Source organism: Octopus bimaculoides, chromosome 1, assembly GCF_046866305.1.
Source record: "Octopus bimaculoides isolate indiv1 chromosome 1, ASM4686630v1, whole genome shotgun sequence".
Classification (NCBI taxonomy): Eukaryota; Metazoa; Mollusca; class Cephalopoda; order Octopoda; family Octopodidae; genus Octopus; species Octopus bimaculoides.
The window spans coordinates 57,807,769-57,821,550 of record NC_142928.1 but is presented as its reverse complement, the minus strand read 5'-3'; the positions used below and the strand labels follow the sequence as shown (position 1 = coordinate 57,821,550).

Here is a 13,782-nt window from a genome sequence, read left to right as displayed (position 1 = left end):
TTTTTCTTTTTTGCTGTGATAGCAACTAGAAACTCACCCGAGCAATAAGTTGATGTGTCTGCCTATCAAAGCCTCGATTTGCATAGCAAAATGTTCCTAAGAGACTAAAGAATATTAACAGCCCTGAAAAATATAAAAACAGAGACAGAATATAGATAAAATTAACAACAGAAGATTTCAAAAAATGTTATTTTTTCATATATGGCTATATAATTTGTTTATTAAAAATCATATGAATATCTGTATATATAAAAGCAGGATGTGTGTGTGTGCGTGAAAGTAATTTATGCACGTCCACAAATTAGCACACATGTCGCTCCAATTCTAGGAGGACATTCGTCATGACCCTATCTGCATTCCCATCAACTTTTTCTCACAGAGGCACCCGCGTATAGCTGTAAAAATCGATTTTCAACCATAATTTTTACAAATTTTGAAGTTTGCTAACATGGCGAAGTCAAAGTGTGTGTATGCGTGTGAAGGAGAGAGAGAGAAATTGTGTGTGTGTGAGAGGGGGAGTGAGGGAGATACAAAGTTTGTTTGCCAGGGTCTAACAAAAAAAAGTAAAGAAAAAATGGGAGAGGGAGACAGAAAGCATCTAACGAAAGAAAAGGTAGGTAAGGAAGACAGAGTTTGTTTGCCAGTGTCTAACAAAAAAAAAGTAAAGAAAAAGTGGGAGAGGGAGACAGAAAAGGTAGGTAAGGAAGACAGAGTAAGTGTAAAATGTAAAATGCTTTTTTTTTCTTAAATATGAGATAGTTTCAAATATAGGATGTTTTTGAAAGACACTATATTTTATAATGAGATTATATATACTTTCTAACACAACAATTAAAATATATTTATTTTAAATCATTTATTTATTTTAAATTGTTCATCTTTCTCCCCTCTTACTCTCACACACACGCACATATACTACTTTGGGAGCAAAAGAGTGTTGTTTATATTTCATGCTGAAGAAAAAAATTTATTGACAATCCATTTATTTAACAACAATGAAACAAAGAGGTGTGTAACAATTTGCCAGTGAATTACACAATATAAATGGGTAAAATTTCCGAGGCTTCCACCACCCCAACCCGTTTTTCGGACCACAAAAAGGGTTCGGTAATTTTTCAGATTAACACCTGCACAATTTCCACTAGGGTGTTAGGGTCAGGGTTAGGGTTTTAGGGTTAGGATTAGGGTTAGGGTTAGGATTAGGGTTAGGGCTAGGGTTTTAGGGTTAGGGGTTAGGGTTAGGGTTAGAGTTAACCTAGAATGGACAGGCCCCTTATTTTTTGGTTAAGACTGTTTTCCTAAGTTACTCCAATCCAGATCCCCAATGCAAGCCTTCAGATCAACCTTCTTCTATGCAGATCTCTAATGCAGCTTTAAAAAAAAAACAGTCAATGAGTGGAAATAACCAATAAACTGATTCGTTATGGGATTTCCCAATCAAATTTTAGGTGTGGAAGTAAGGTTTAGAATCAAAGGGCCTTAGAGTCAATGTTGCAAAAACCAAATCCTAGTAAGTAGGAAGGTGAACAAATCACAAACCCCTTCAAGTAGATGGCCCTGCTCAATCTGTAGAAAAGGTGTAGGTAGAAAATCCATTCAATGTACCCAGTGTAAGCTATGGCCGCATAAGAAGTGCAGCAACATCAAAGGAAGGTTAACCAGGATGATACCTTTTGTGTGCAGCAGATGCAGAAAGGCATTAAACACCGAAGATGCTCAAATAACAGATTCCATCACATGCCAGTGGGAGAAACAAGTAGTTGATAGCTTCTGCTATCTAGGTGACCAAGTCTGTAGTGGGGGTGGTTGCACTGAGAATGTTGCCACTAGAATAAGAATAGCTTGGGCAAAGTTCAGAGAACTCCTACCTCTGCTGGTGACAAAGGGCCTCTCGCTCAGAGTGAAAGGTAGACTATAAGATGCATGTGTGCATACTGCCATGCTACACGGCAGTGAAACATGGGCCGTGACTGTTGAGGACATATGTAGGCTTGAAAGAAATGAAGCTAGTATGATCTGCTAGATATGTAATGTCAGTGTGCACATACAACAGAGTGTAAGCGCTCTGTGAGAAATGATGGACATAAGAAGCATCAGATGTGGTGTGCAAGAGAGACGACTTCACTGATATGATCATGTGCAGCGTATGGATGAGGGGGAGCTGTGCGAAAAAGTGTCACTCCCTAACAGCGGAAGGAACTCGTGGAAGAAGGAGACCCAAGAAGACATGGAATGAGGTGGTGAAGCAGAGGTAATGACAAGAGACTGAGACCTCTGTAGATATGCTGTGATTGAGAAGACTGGCAAGTAAAGTGAGATCACAGCCGTAGCCTATACCAGTGTCTCATAGCCAGCCCATTTAAAAAGTACTTTTGAATTGTTGGGCGACACGCTGTGCTTGAGGAGACCTATTGAGTCAAGTAACATCAAAAATCCAAATCAAAATCACAATCAGAATCTCAATCAAATCAAAATCAAAATGGAAATTGTAGTGGCCGATGCCAGTGCCGCTTAACTGGCTCCCATGCCAGTGGCACACAATAAACACCATCCGAACGTAGTTGATGCTAGCCTCCTTGCCCCAACTGGCTTCTGTGCCAGTAGCATGTAAAAGGCACCATCCAAATGTGGCCGATGCCAGTGCCACCTGACTGGCTCCTGTGCCTGTGGCATGTAAAAAGCACCCACTATACTCTCAGAGTGGTTGGCCTTAGGAGGGGCATCCAGCTGTAGAAATCTTGCCAGATCAGATTGGAGCCTGGTGCTGCCTCCTGGCTTGCCAGTCCCCAGTCGAACCGTCCAACCCATGCCAGCATAGAAAACAGACATTAAACGATGATGATGATGGTGATATATATATATATATATATATATATATATATATACATACATATATTATCATCATCATCATCATTTAACGTCCGTTGTCTAAGCTGGCATGGGTTGGACGGTTTGACCAGGGCTGGCAAGCTGGAAGGCTGCACCAAACTCCAGTCTGTTTTGGTATTGCTTCTACGGCTGGATTCCCTTTGTAACACCAGCCACTCCAAGAGTGTAATGGGTGCTTTTATGTGCCACCGGCAAGGGTGCCATTTGCATGACACTGGTATCTGCCACAACTGTGATTTTACTTGGCTTGATGGGTCTTTTTCTCAAGCACGACATAATGCCAAAGGTCTTGGTCATTGCCTCTGTAAGGCCCAACATTTGAAAGGACCTCAATCACTTTGCCTCTGTAAGGCCCCCAAAGCCTTTTTCAGCTACAGCCAATGGCACTCATTTATTCCCTCTCACCTTCCTCTGTCTCTCCTACTCTGTGTGTGTGTATGAGGGAGAGAAGATTGCATGTATGTGGGTGTGCAAATGTTTGTGTGTATGTGTCATGTATTTGGTGTACCTTTTATCTTTACCATCCCCCTACCACTATGTGTGAATTTCTATGTTCCTCTTAACTTCTTATGTTAACTCGCATTTACTGTCTCCCCATCTCTTTATATGATGCAAAGTGTGGCAGGAGAAACCAGCCAACAGGTTATTATTAAATAGAGATGGAATTTTTTGCTAAGACTGCTACAATTTAAATTGTAGAGAAAGTAATATTGGTTTCAAATTTTAGCACAAGGCCAGCATTTTGCCTAACATGCTAACAATTCTGTCAGCTTGCTAAAGACAGACATATGGCAGTAATGATGACCATAACAATAGTAATAATAGTATCATAATCATGAATTTTGTGAAGAATATTCCATTTTTCAGACTATTATTAGAAGTAAGAAGTAATTCTGGTCTGAGATCAGAATTGCAATTAGCCAGAAGCTTACCGTTATATCAAAACAAACTTTGGAATGTTATATTTTTAATACTGTGGACAATGCCAGATTGAACAGTACTACCCAGGTGTCGAAACCACAATGATATCTGTTTGGGCAGCTGATGATGGGGATACACATATATTATGCTCAATTGTGAATTTCTTAAATCTTAGACTCATCTTGTAAAATGCAAAGTTTGTAGATTCATTGTTTGTGAGGATTGCTTACTTTGGTATTGTTTGATTTTCTTCATTAGGTAACCTGATTAGGCTTAGACAATGCTTAACTATTGGTGTCTAGTTTATGGAGATTCTGTGGCATAGACATTCATGTATATGTTGTTATATTTGGGGTGAGTCATTTTGGGCCAATTAACCAGATGCACTCAACATGATTGTTCCTCACTTCATCTTCATTATTATTATTTGAGGATCCCTTGTCTGAAATCTTCTGTCACACATTCAGTTCTGTTTAGTCCATTCTGTCAGAAGGGACTAAACAGGACAGGAGTAGACACACGGGATGTAGAGTCACTGGAGAGGTCACAGGACGAGTGACAAAAGATTTCAGACAAAGGACACCAAAATAATACTAATAATCATAATAATAATAATAATAATAATAATGATGATGATGATAATAAAGATGAAGTGAAGAACAAGCATATAGAATGCATCCGGTTAATTGGCCGAATCTTGCAAAACAAATACATAAATATCCGTCCATTTATCCATATGTATGTAACTCTTTATGAGCAAACTTCTAAGGCTTTGAAATGTCAAAAGGGCATAGGCGAACAGACAACGAGAAAACTAAAAACAAGATTCAGTTAGAATTTTCCAAAGTTCAAAGAAGTCTTATTTATGATGCTCCAAATTAACATCCCCAAACAGTAAAGAGTGAAGTATCTTATAGTTTTCATTACAAGAACAGTATACACATCTATTTTATATACATCTATATACAGGAGTGTGTACAAAAGTAGGTATATAGTAATGGAAAAAGGAAATACATACAAAACTCATTTATTTTTATCAAAAAAAAACTAAGTTACAATAACAGGATTATTATAGTTATGATAAATGTATTATTATGAATAATGATACTGAAAATATCAAAAACAAGGCTAACTTTTAATTTTTTCGATAAAATAAATGAGCATTGTATGTGCTTTTTCCCTTTCACAACTGTATACCCACTTTTGCACCCACCCTGTATATACATCTATATATAAATACACACACTTATGTGTTTGTCTACAGACACACGGATATGTTCTCACATTCTTTACAAACATTTACATACTACACTGCTTTCAATGTAGCAGATGCAATAGTGTATAAATATATAGAAATATACACAGACATATACCCTCAAATTGTGTATATATAAAGATTTTCTTTCAACTGAAGATGTACCACAAATTTTGCATTATTTTGAACAATTTTTTTGCATTTTGCAATAATGAAGACATGTAAGTAATTTATTTATTATCAAATATGATAATATAAGTTATTTGCATGTTTTCGAGTTATGAAACAAATTTGTCATTTTAAATGTGTATGTATATTAGGAAGCACTCCGTCGGTTACAACAATGAGGGTCCCAGCTGATATGATCAATGGAACCACTTGCTCGTGAGATTAACGTGCAAGTGGCTGAGCACTCCACAGACACACGTACCCCTTTTTATATATTTCTCAAGGAGATTCAGCATGACAGAGAGTGTGACAAGGCTAGCCCCTTGAAATACAGGTACTACTCATTTTTGTTGGCTGAGTAGACTGGAGCAATGAGAAATAAAGTATCTTGCACTGCAGGGAATTGAACTCATGACCCTACGATCACAAGCTGAATACCCTAACCACTAAGCCATGCATATATATATAATATATATATATATAGATATATATATACACACACACACACACACATATATACACACACATATACATACACACACACATACATATACACACCTCTTTTCCAGATAAGGTGTTTTAGTGTTTTCACCCCAATCACGCAATATAATCTCCTGTTTGAGTGAAATGATGTTCACACCATTGTCCAAAAAGCCACAGCATTCTTCAATGAACCATGGCACCACTAATTAACAGACAAAGGTGAAAATGTGTGACTGACATTCAGGTGTTTGTCGATAGCATTAGTAATGTGGATCAAGGTGATTTAGCTTCAACCAGGAATTAAACCTGGGGAAACTTACTTGACTTGGCAAGACCTCTCCTTTATGCTGTAGTGATTTCTGTGACCTTATTTTCCATGACTGACAATAAATTTTTACTGCAACATCTGTTTCCAAACATTGATTCAGAATAGCTAACCTCATAGAGAAGGAAAATGGCAAGCAAGTGGCTGGTTATTTCCTTCAGTGAAAGAATTTTTTTTCCTTCCACAATATTATACTCTTTTACACTTCTACCCCTTCCAATTCTGTGCACTTTCCCCAGTAAATTTTTTACTATCACACCTGTCTCACAAGGTAAGACAAGTATAAAATAACACACGACTAACACCTGATACCTCATAATGTTGTGAAGAAGGAAAAGATTGATACTCAACAAATTATAATTAAAAGTAGGTTATGTTTTCACTGTTGGGTAGTTATGACGAATTAATTAAAAGATTAGGGATGGAAAACAAATAAATTGGGACATGAAGACAATTAATAATAATACTGATCAGTAAATACAGGCACTCGAAAACATACATTTATATTAACATATATTAATATGTATATATGTTAACTGGGCAAATGGCAAATTGCCTACACAGCCATTGGACATGTTAGAAATATCAGTCAAATCTCCCTCAAACCCACCTTAATAAAAAGAAAGGATATTTGATATGATAAGGAAGCACTACTATTTAGTTTGAATAGACGACAGGATGATCAGAGTTGGTACAACTTTAACCATAAGTTTGCTGGATCATGGTTGACTTGGGGTTAAACAACAACAATACTATAAAATTCAATAGATTTGTGTTTTGTAAGGTACTGTGTGTATAATAACTTTTAGTATTCATTTTCATGTTAATCAAGAACATAGCGATGCATTTTTTAGCAGATACCAAATTTTATCTAAATATGTCCACATTAAAGAAATAACTTTTACAACAAAATAAAGAAAGAAATTACACTTCTACCCTTGTGAAAATCAACTCTTTAGTTGCCTTCTAATAATTTAATTATTGCTTTTACTTTGTGCCTCCAGTGACTTTAAATATAAGGCATAATTGTGTGGTAAGAAGTTTAATTCCTAAACATATAGTTCAGGGTTCAGTCCCATTGTGTGTCATCTGTGGCAAAAGTCTTCTACTATAGCCTTGAACTGATCAAAGCTTTATGTGTGAATTACTAGACAGAAACTGAAAGAAGTCGCGCATGTGTATGTGTGTTACTGTCTCCTCACCTAAACATGGCATGACAATTGTAAATGAGTGTCACCATCATGTAAGCAGTATCCTTCATTTCCAATCTTTTGTGAAAACATGTTTAATCAAGGGGGAATATTATCTTGCTTGGAAACAGATTTGGGTTGGCAACAGTAAGGGTATGCAGCTGTAAAAATCTGCCTAAACAAATTTTGTCTGATCCATGCAAATATGGAAAAGTTGACGTTAAAGCAATGATGATGATGATGATTAAGGATGAACTCTAACTCACATCACCTAATATTCAAATAGGATAAGGCGACAAGCTGGCAGAATCGTTACCATGCCGGATAAAATGGCTTAGTAGCATTTCTTTTTGATTTTATGCTTCTGAGTTCAAATGCTTTTGCAGTCGACTTCGCCTTTCATCCTTTTGGGGCTGGCCTTTTGCCAAAATTTGAAATCAATATTTAAATAGGATATAAAGAATCACATACGGAAGTAAAAGGAATGTACTTACCAAGTCTGTGATCATACATAACTTTTATAAAAAGAATAACTGCAAATATTCCAGATTTCTGTAACAATTTGAATACAATACGCCAGTCTGATCTATTGTCAGTATTATGTTCATGATGAGCATGTCCATGTTGACCATGTGAAATATTTCTGAGGCCAAGTAAATCCTGCTGTTGTTGCTGTGGTTGCTGTTGTTGTTGTTGTTGTTGCTGGTATCCATTTAAATTGTTCCCACTTGAAACACCTTCAGTGGGATTATTACTGTTAGTTGATATACCATTAAGATCAAAGTTTGTGTTAACTGTGTCTCTGTTAGCAAGTGGGTCCATGTTAATAACCATGGATTGTTGTGGATAAAGATGAGGAGTGGAACTGTTATTATTGCTCAGTGAATTATTTCTGACTGAACTTGCCAAAGGTTCACTGCTTCTTAAACTGCTGTGGGAGCTAGGTCTCAACAATGGGAACAAATTCTGGACTTGAGATCCCAAATTTGAAGTTAAGTTTGAAGAATAAGGCAGGCCTCGAAAATAATAAACAAGCTGGGAATTGCTTAAAGGAGATCCTGTAGCCATTGAGACGATTTGAAACTGCTTATAAAGCAGGCTACAACTAGAGGGTTAGCTGGAAAAAATAAAATTCAACACTGTATAAGTATGTCATTTGGTTACATCATTTTAAGTGCTATAATAAAAGGCAGTAAAAGATACTGCATGTCTACATATGTAAATTAACCTATACAATATACATTTAAGGGCGCCCTCCCCTAGTTTAAAAAATAAAAATTGAAAATAAAAGTACACTGAAACAATCTTTTATGATATTTTTACTAACTATACATCCTTACGGTAAATTGGTTGAACTGATTTCATATTACTTACTAAAATGTATTCCAGAGCATGAAGACAATGTGAAATAAAGTTATTCCAGCAAAGTTTCCTATTCCTGACATTGAGATGAACATGAGCCAATGAGGGGAAATTGTATGCAGTTGCTTGACTTGTTAGAAGTGAAGGCAAATCTACCTGAAATAACACCTTATCATGTTATAAAAAGGACACACTGGATAAAGTGGTCCTAGATACATTGTCTAAAAATATAGGTAGAATGGTCATTGCTGGAATATCTTTGATCAGTGATCCCTTGGATCAGCTCTGACCAATGGCTAAACAACGTGAACAGAGAAAATGTAGAATGAAGTGTCCTACCAAGAGGCAGTGAAACAACTGCTAGATCAGTAGTTTATCCAAATGGCATCTACTCCTCTGTTTCCGAACTATTCAGGCATGCCCTTATAAAAGTTAACATATCCATTTTTTAATGTAGCTTAAAATGGTATTCTCATTGTGTAGCATAGAGGATGCAATAGAATTGTTGTTGTTTGGCTCCACATCAGCCCTGATCATATAAGCCTATGATCAAGGCTGTTCCACTCACAACTGCCCCATCTTTTGTTTCAGTTTATCTACAAATGATATCATTCAATCTGGCCAAATATGGCCAGATTGAATGATATAATTTAAACTGGCCATCTAACTTAAATATTCTATCTATTTTATGTTCAAACCAGCCAGATCACTGTAGTTGTATTTTTTTTTTATGTTTGCTTTTTACATGGGTAACTCAACAGTTAGTTTTACAAAAACCTTTGTAGAAAGGTTTGTCTTTTTCTATCAATCAATTACATTTTTTTCTTCTCTTTGGATATATTCTGATAGTCATATGAGTTTCAGCTATCAGTGAAGTTAACCAACAGAAAATATCTTGACTTGCTACAGATTAGAAGTTGGGATCAGTGTTAAGGTGCATTTCCATGATCCAGTTTGGGACAATATCTGCTACAGTAATCTATATCATGCAATATCTCCATTACGAATAGAACCATTTTGCAGAAGAGATATCTAGAATTCAATGTGGTTCCTTTCTAAGATTTCTATCAACTTTTCCTCAAATTATTAAAAGCATAAACCAAAAAAATAATAAAACTATGATAATTAAACTATATTTAACCCTTTAGCATTTAAACTGGCCATATCTAGCCCAAATATTCTACCTGTTTTATGTTCAAACCAGTCAAATCTAGCCTCCACCATCTATCCTACAATGTCATTCTAAAAATAAACAATCACATTATCAAACTCTTGAAGTTACAAAAGAGTGCATGATTAATTCAAAACAATGTGAAATGATAAACATTACATTTGAGTAATCTGAATGTTACAGGGTTAATGTTTGCTTTATTTATATATTGTTCCCATTAAAATATCAAATTTTAAGCTAAATCAACTTCTAAGTTTTCAGACTTGATGCAGGGACTAGAGTGAGATAAGTAACTTTCCTGGTGTAGTATTAAAAACTAGATATCAATGACAAGCTTTATGTTTTCAACCTGTGATTTGATAGCTCAGAAAGGCTGCCTTAAAATATCAGAGATTTTGTTTTCTCACAAAAGATGGAAGCCATAAATTGAGAATGCTATGATACATATGATTCTTAATTAACTTGTTTCTAATAATTTTCCAAAGATAATTTTTCTTTCTTATTTAATATTAAAAATAGCCAACAAACCAGGATACATTGCAAGCTTTGGAATCACAGTGCAGTGTGTCCCACCCCCAGGAAGGACAATCTCTCTGACCATGCCAATTATCATCTTATCACACTCGCTTCTACTTAGTGAAGACAGATGCTTCACACCAAACATGCCCTGACTGTATGAGCAGAGATCTAGAAAATATCCTCAAAAGGAGTCATGGTTGTCTCAGCTGTAGAACATTATCACTACACATAAAAAAAAAGAACATGATATTGGATCCCAGCCACTCAAAAATATGAACATCTTCAAAAATTGACCTTTCTCTTCAGGATCAGAAAATACTTCAGCTTCCAACAACCACTAATACTCTACAAAGCTCAGCTGATACAGTTCTATATTTAATTGATGAGGAATTATGTACATTATTTACAATTGATGGATATTTGTCCTCTTCTTGTTTGTTGTTAACACATTTCAGCTGATGTACCCTCCAGCCTTCATCGGGTATCTTGGGGGAAATTTCGAACCTGGATTCTCATTCCTAAGGTATTTTTCGATGTTATTATTATTATTATCATTATTCAGGTCACTGCCTGGAATCAAACTCAGAATCTTGGGGTTAGTAGTCCACGCTCTTAACCACTATGGCATATGGCGTAGTGATTAAGAGCGCGGGCTACTAACCCCAAGATTCCGAGTTCGATTCCAGGCAGTGACCTGAATAATGATAATAATAATAATAATAACAACAACATAGAAAAATATCTTAGGAATGAGAACCCAGATTCGAAATTTCCCCAAGCTACCTGATGAAGGCTAGAGGGTATGTCAGCCGAAACGTGTTAACAACAAACAAGATGAGGACAAATATCCGTCAATCGTAAATAATGTAAATAAAAGCTCAGATGAGACCTACAAATAGAATGGTGCTGCTGCTACATACATGCACACAGATGTTTGAGATTGCATCCTAAACAAGGTCACCCAACTGATTGGCAAGTAGTGACTCACCAACACTCTGGTCCACATATTTGCTGACGCCTCTTAGTGGCTTTCCTAATAATCTCTGTTCCTCAGAGCTGGATGGTCTCATTATTAAAACACGTTTGTCTCTCCACCTCTAATCACCTATACTGTGTCCATCTCTACTCCTAGACCCTTACTAACCATAAGCCCACTTTTACCTTCTCAAAATGTCAGCTCTATGTAATATGCTCCCTGCCCATGATTTTTCTGCAACTGCCATCTTACAGCTATTAATGATGTGTGTCAATCTCACCAATCTAGCAGAGAGAAGTTGCTTCTGCGAAGGTCAAGTGCGCAAACTCTTCCTCCAAATCAAACCAACTTTAAAGCCTAATTTCACTGAAGTATGATGAAGATGGATGATTTGTTCCTATCTTTTATCAAACATAGAAAGATAAAGATCAAGGTTGACTTCAGCAGTAGTTGAACTCAGAATGTTGGTAGGCAATGTAAAATACTTTAATGCATATTGTTCTTGCCACACACAGTCTTTCAAAAAACAAAAGAAGAAATAGTGAAAGAGGAAATGAGTAAACATCTATATGATTGCTCTAAGGTTAGTAACCAAACCTTCCTCAAATCACACCCTGCCATCTGAATAAAGAAAGGCCAAATCACATATGTGGTCATACATAATTCTAAGAAAGACTGTTAAAATATTTTTAATCATAGGACTATTCGATTAGAGTTGACTATTAAAAGATTATTAATGCAAATAATTATTACTTCTTTCATCCTTCTGGAGTCAATAAAAAGGTACTCATCGACTACTGAGATCGATTTAATCGACCATATTGTCCCCAAAGAGCTATGGCCTTGTGCCAATATTAGAAACCAATAGTAGGAGAAAACGGGGAATCGAAAAATAGTGATTGTTTTGTTTACGATTTATAACATGAATACAGCTGAGTTTACAATGAGAAATGAAGGAGGGTATGAACATGTGGCAATTGATAAGCGAAAAGATAATAATAGCAGCGGTTTCACGTAGTAAATTGTGGCCTTGGCTAGAAACTTAGCACTAAATCAATTATTAGTCAGCTGTTGAGCGTGTGTTGCTAAAATTTCAGTCCAATATCATATTATACAAGGCCAAATTGCTATGATATATGACATGAAGAGAACGTTCAAACGCACTGGGGTTTGAGGGCGGTTCATAATAAATGAAGGAAAAAGTAGAGACCGCTGTAAAAGGGGTAAACTCTCTACAATTGGATCCCGGAACGTAATTTCGATTCTACGACAAAACCATTTCACTTCACACACCAAATGTATTTTGGAAAAGAATGAGTCATAATTTTCTATTTCTGTCTAATCTAATATGCAGGTCCTTTGCGCCAAGTTGAGAGCATCCAGTAGTTATTCATGAAACAGTAGAGATCTTAACTAAATGCACAACAATATTTAGTTTCTTCCATCTATTTTACATTATGGTAGTCCTTGATATTAAGCCATTTCTCCGAGAATCTATAAAATAGTACCAGTAATATACTATAATCGATTCAGTATACAATACACCCTCTCCTTAAAATAGTGACTTTATGCTTTGTTGAAAAGCAAAAAAAAAAATGTTCTGTAGATATGTGGGGCCAAATAGGAAAGCCAAAAATCAGCCTTCTTTCCAGCTGATTTATAATTAAAGAAATATTCAAAATTTTAATTCACTTTATTTGAAAATATTTCTGCAGGGGTAATGCAGCTTTTCTTGCTTTAATGTACTTGCATAACAGAGTAGAAATGTAAACATTAAGCAGTGATTTTCATTTAAAAAGAAACCTAACTTAAAATCATTCTAATTTTAAGTTACTTGGCTTTATTAAATGAAACCCACGATAATTTCTCTATAGTAACCCTATATAATGCACTGGAATACTAGTGGGATATTAAGGTGTTTCGGATATATTTGAAATAAGACAAAGTGTCAGATATTTTAGAAACTATGAATAAATAACGGTAACTCATAGACTTACATATAGGTAAAGGAAAGGATATTGCGTTTTCAGTAGGAAAAGGAAGGGTTTTTAAGATTAACAGATCTAAAACATAAGTAAATATATTTTATTTCAGAAATAATTGCAAGTTTCACTGACTGGTATAAAGGGCACAAGGAAAGAAAAGAAAGAAATAGAGAAAGAATAAATTCTACAGTTGTCAGTCTAAACTGTAAGGGTAACAGAATGAAAAATCAACAAATCAAAAATATTTAAAGTGATAGCGATTAGTATAATTACAGGTAAGGTCGACTTGTCATTTTCCTGGGGTCGATGTTAAAAGTACAAGTATAGTTTGACCATGCCCTTTCCTAACACTTAATGTGAGCTTTAAAACAAAATCATTACTGTTGTAAACATTGTGGCGAAACCAGTTTTCGTTCCACTTTCGATTACCATATAAAACAGCTCATGCTTTCATTAACTGTACCCACTAGAATTAAAAAAAGTTATGAACATTGCATATTCCTATTTCCCCACTACTGAAAATCTCGGACGTGACGGT

General features: G+C 35.7%; 1 protein-coding gene across 1 annotated transcript in view; it reads right to left on the bottom strand.

Annotated features, from left to right (window-relative positions):
• The window catches only part of LOC106881032 (E3 ubiquitin-protein ligase RNFT1), a 35,658-nt gene that overhangs the window by 20,438 nt on the left and 1,438 nt on the right, over positions 1-13,782 (bottom strand). Inside the window, exons 2-3 of the mRNA XM_089351465.1 lie at positions 7,726-8,348; positions 38-123 (exon numbers count right to left, since the gene is read on the bottom strand). Coding sequence (XP_089207591.1) covers positions 38-123; positions 7,726-8,299 — 660 coding nt within the window. The 5' untranslated portion in view covers positions 8,300-8,348. The remainder of the gene's footprint in view (positions 1-37; positions 124-7,725; positions 8,349-13,782) is intronic.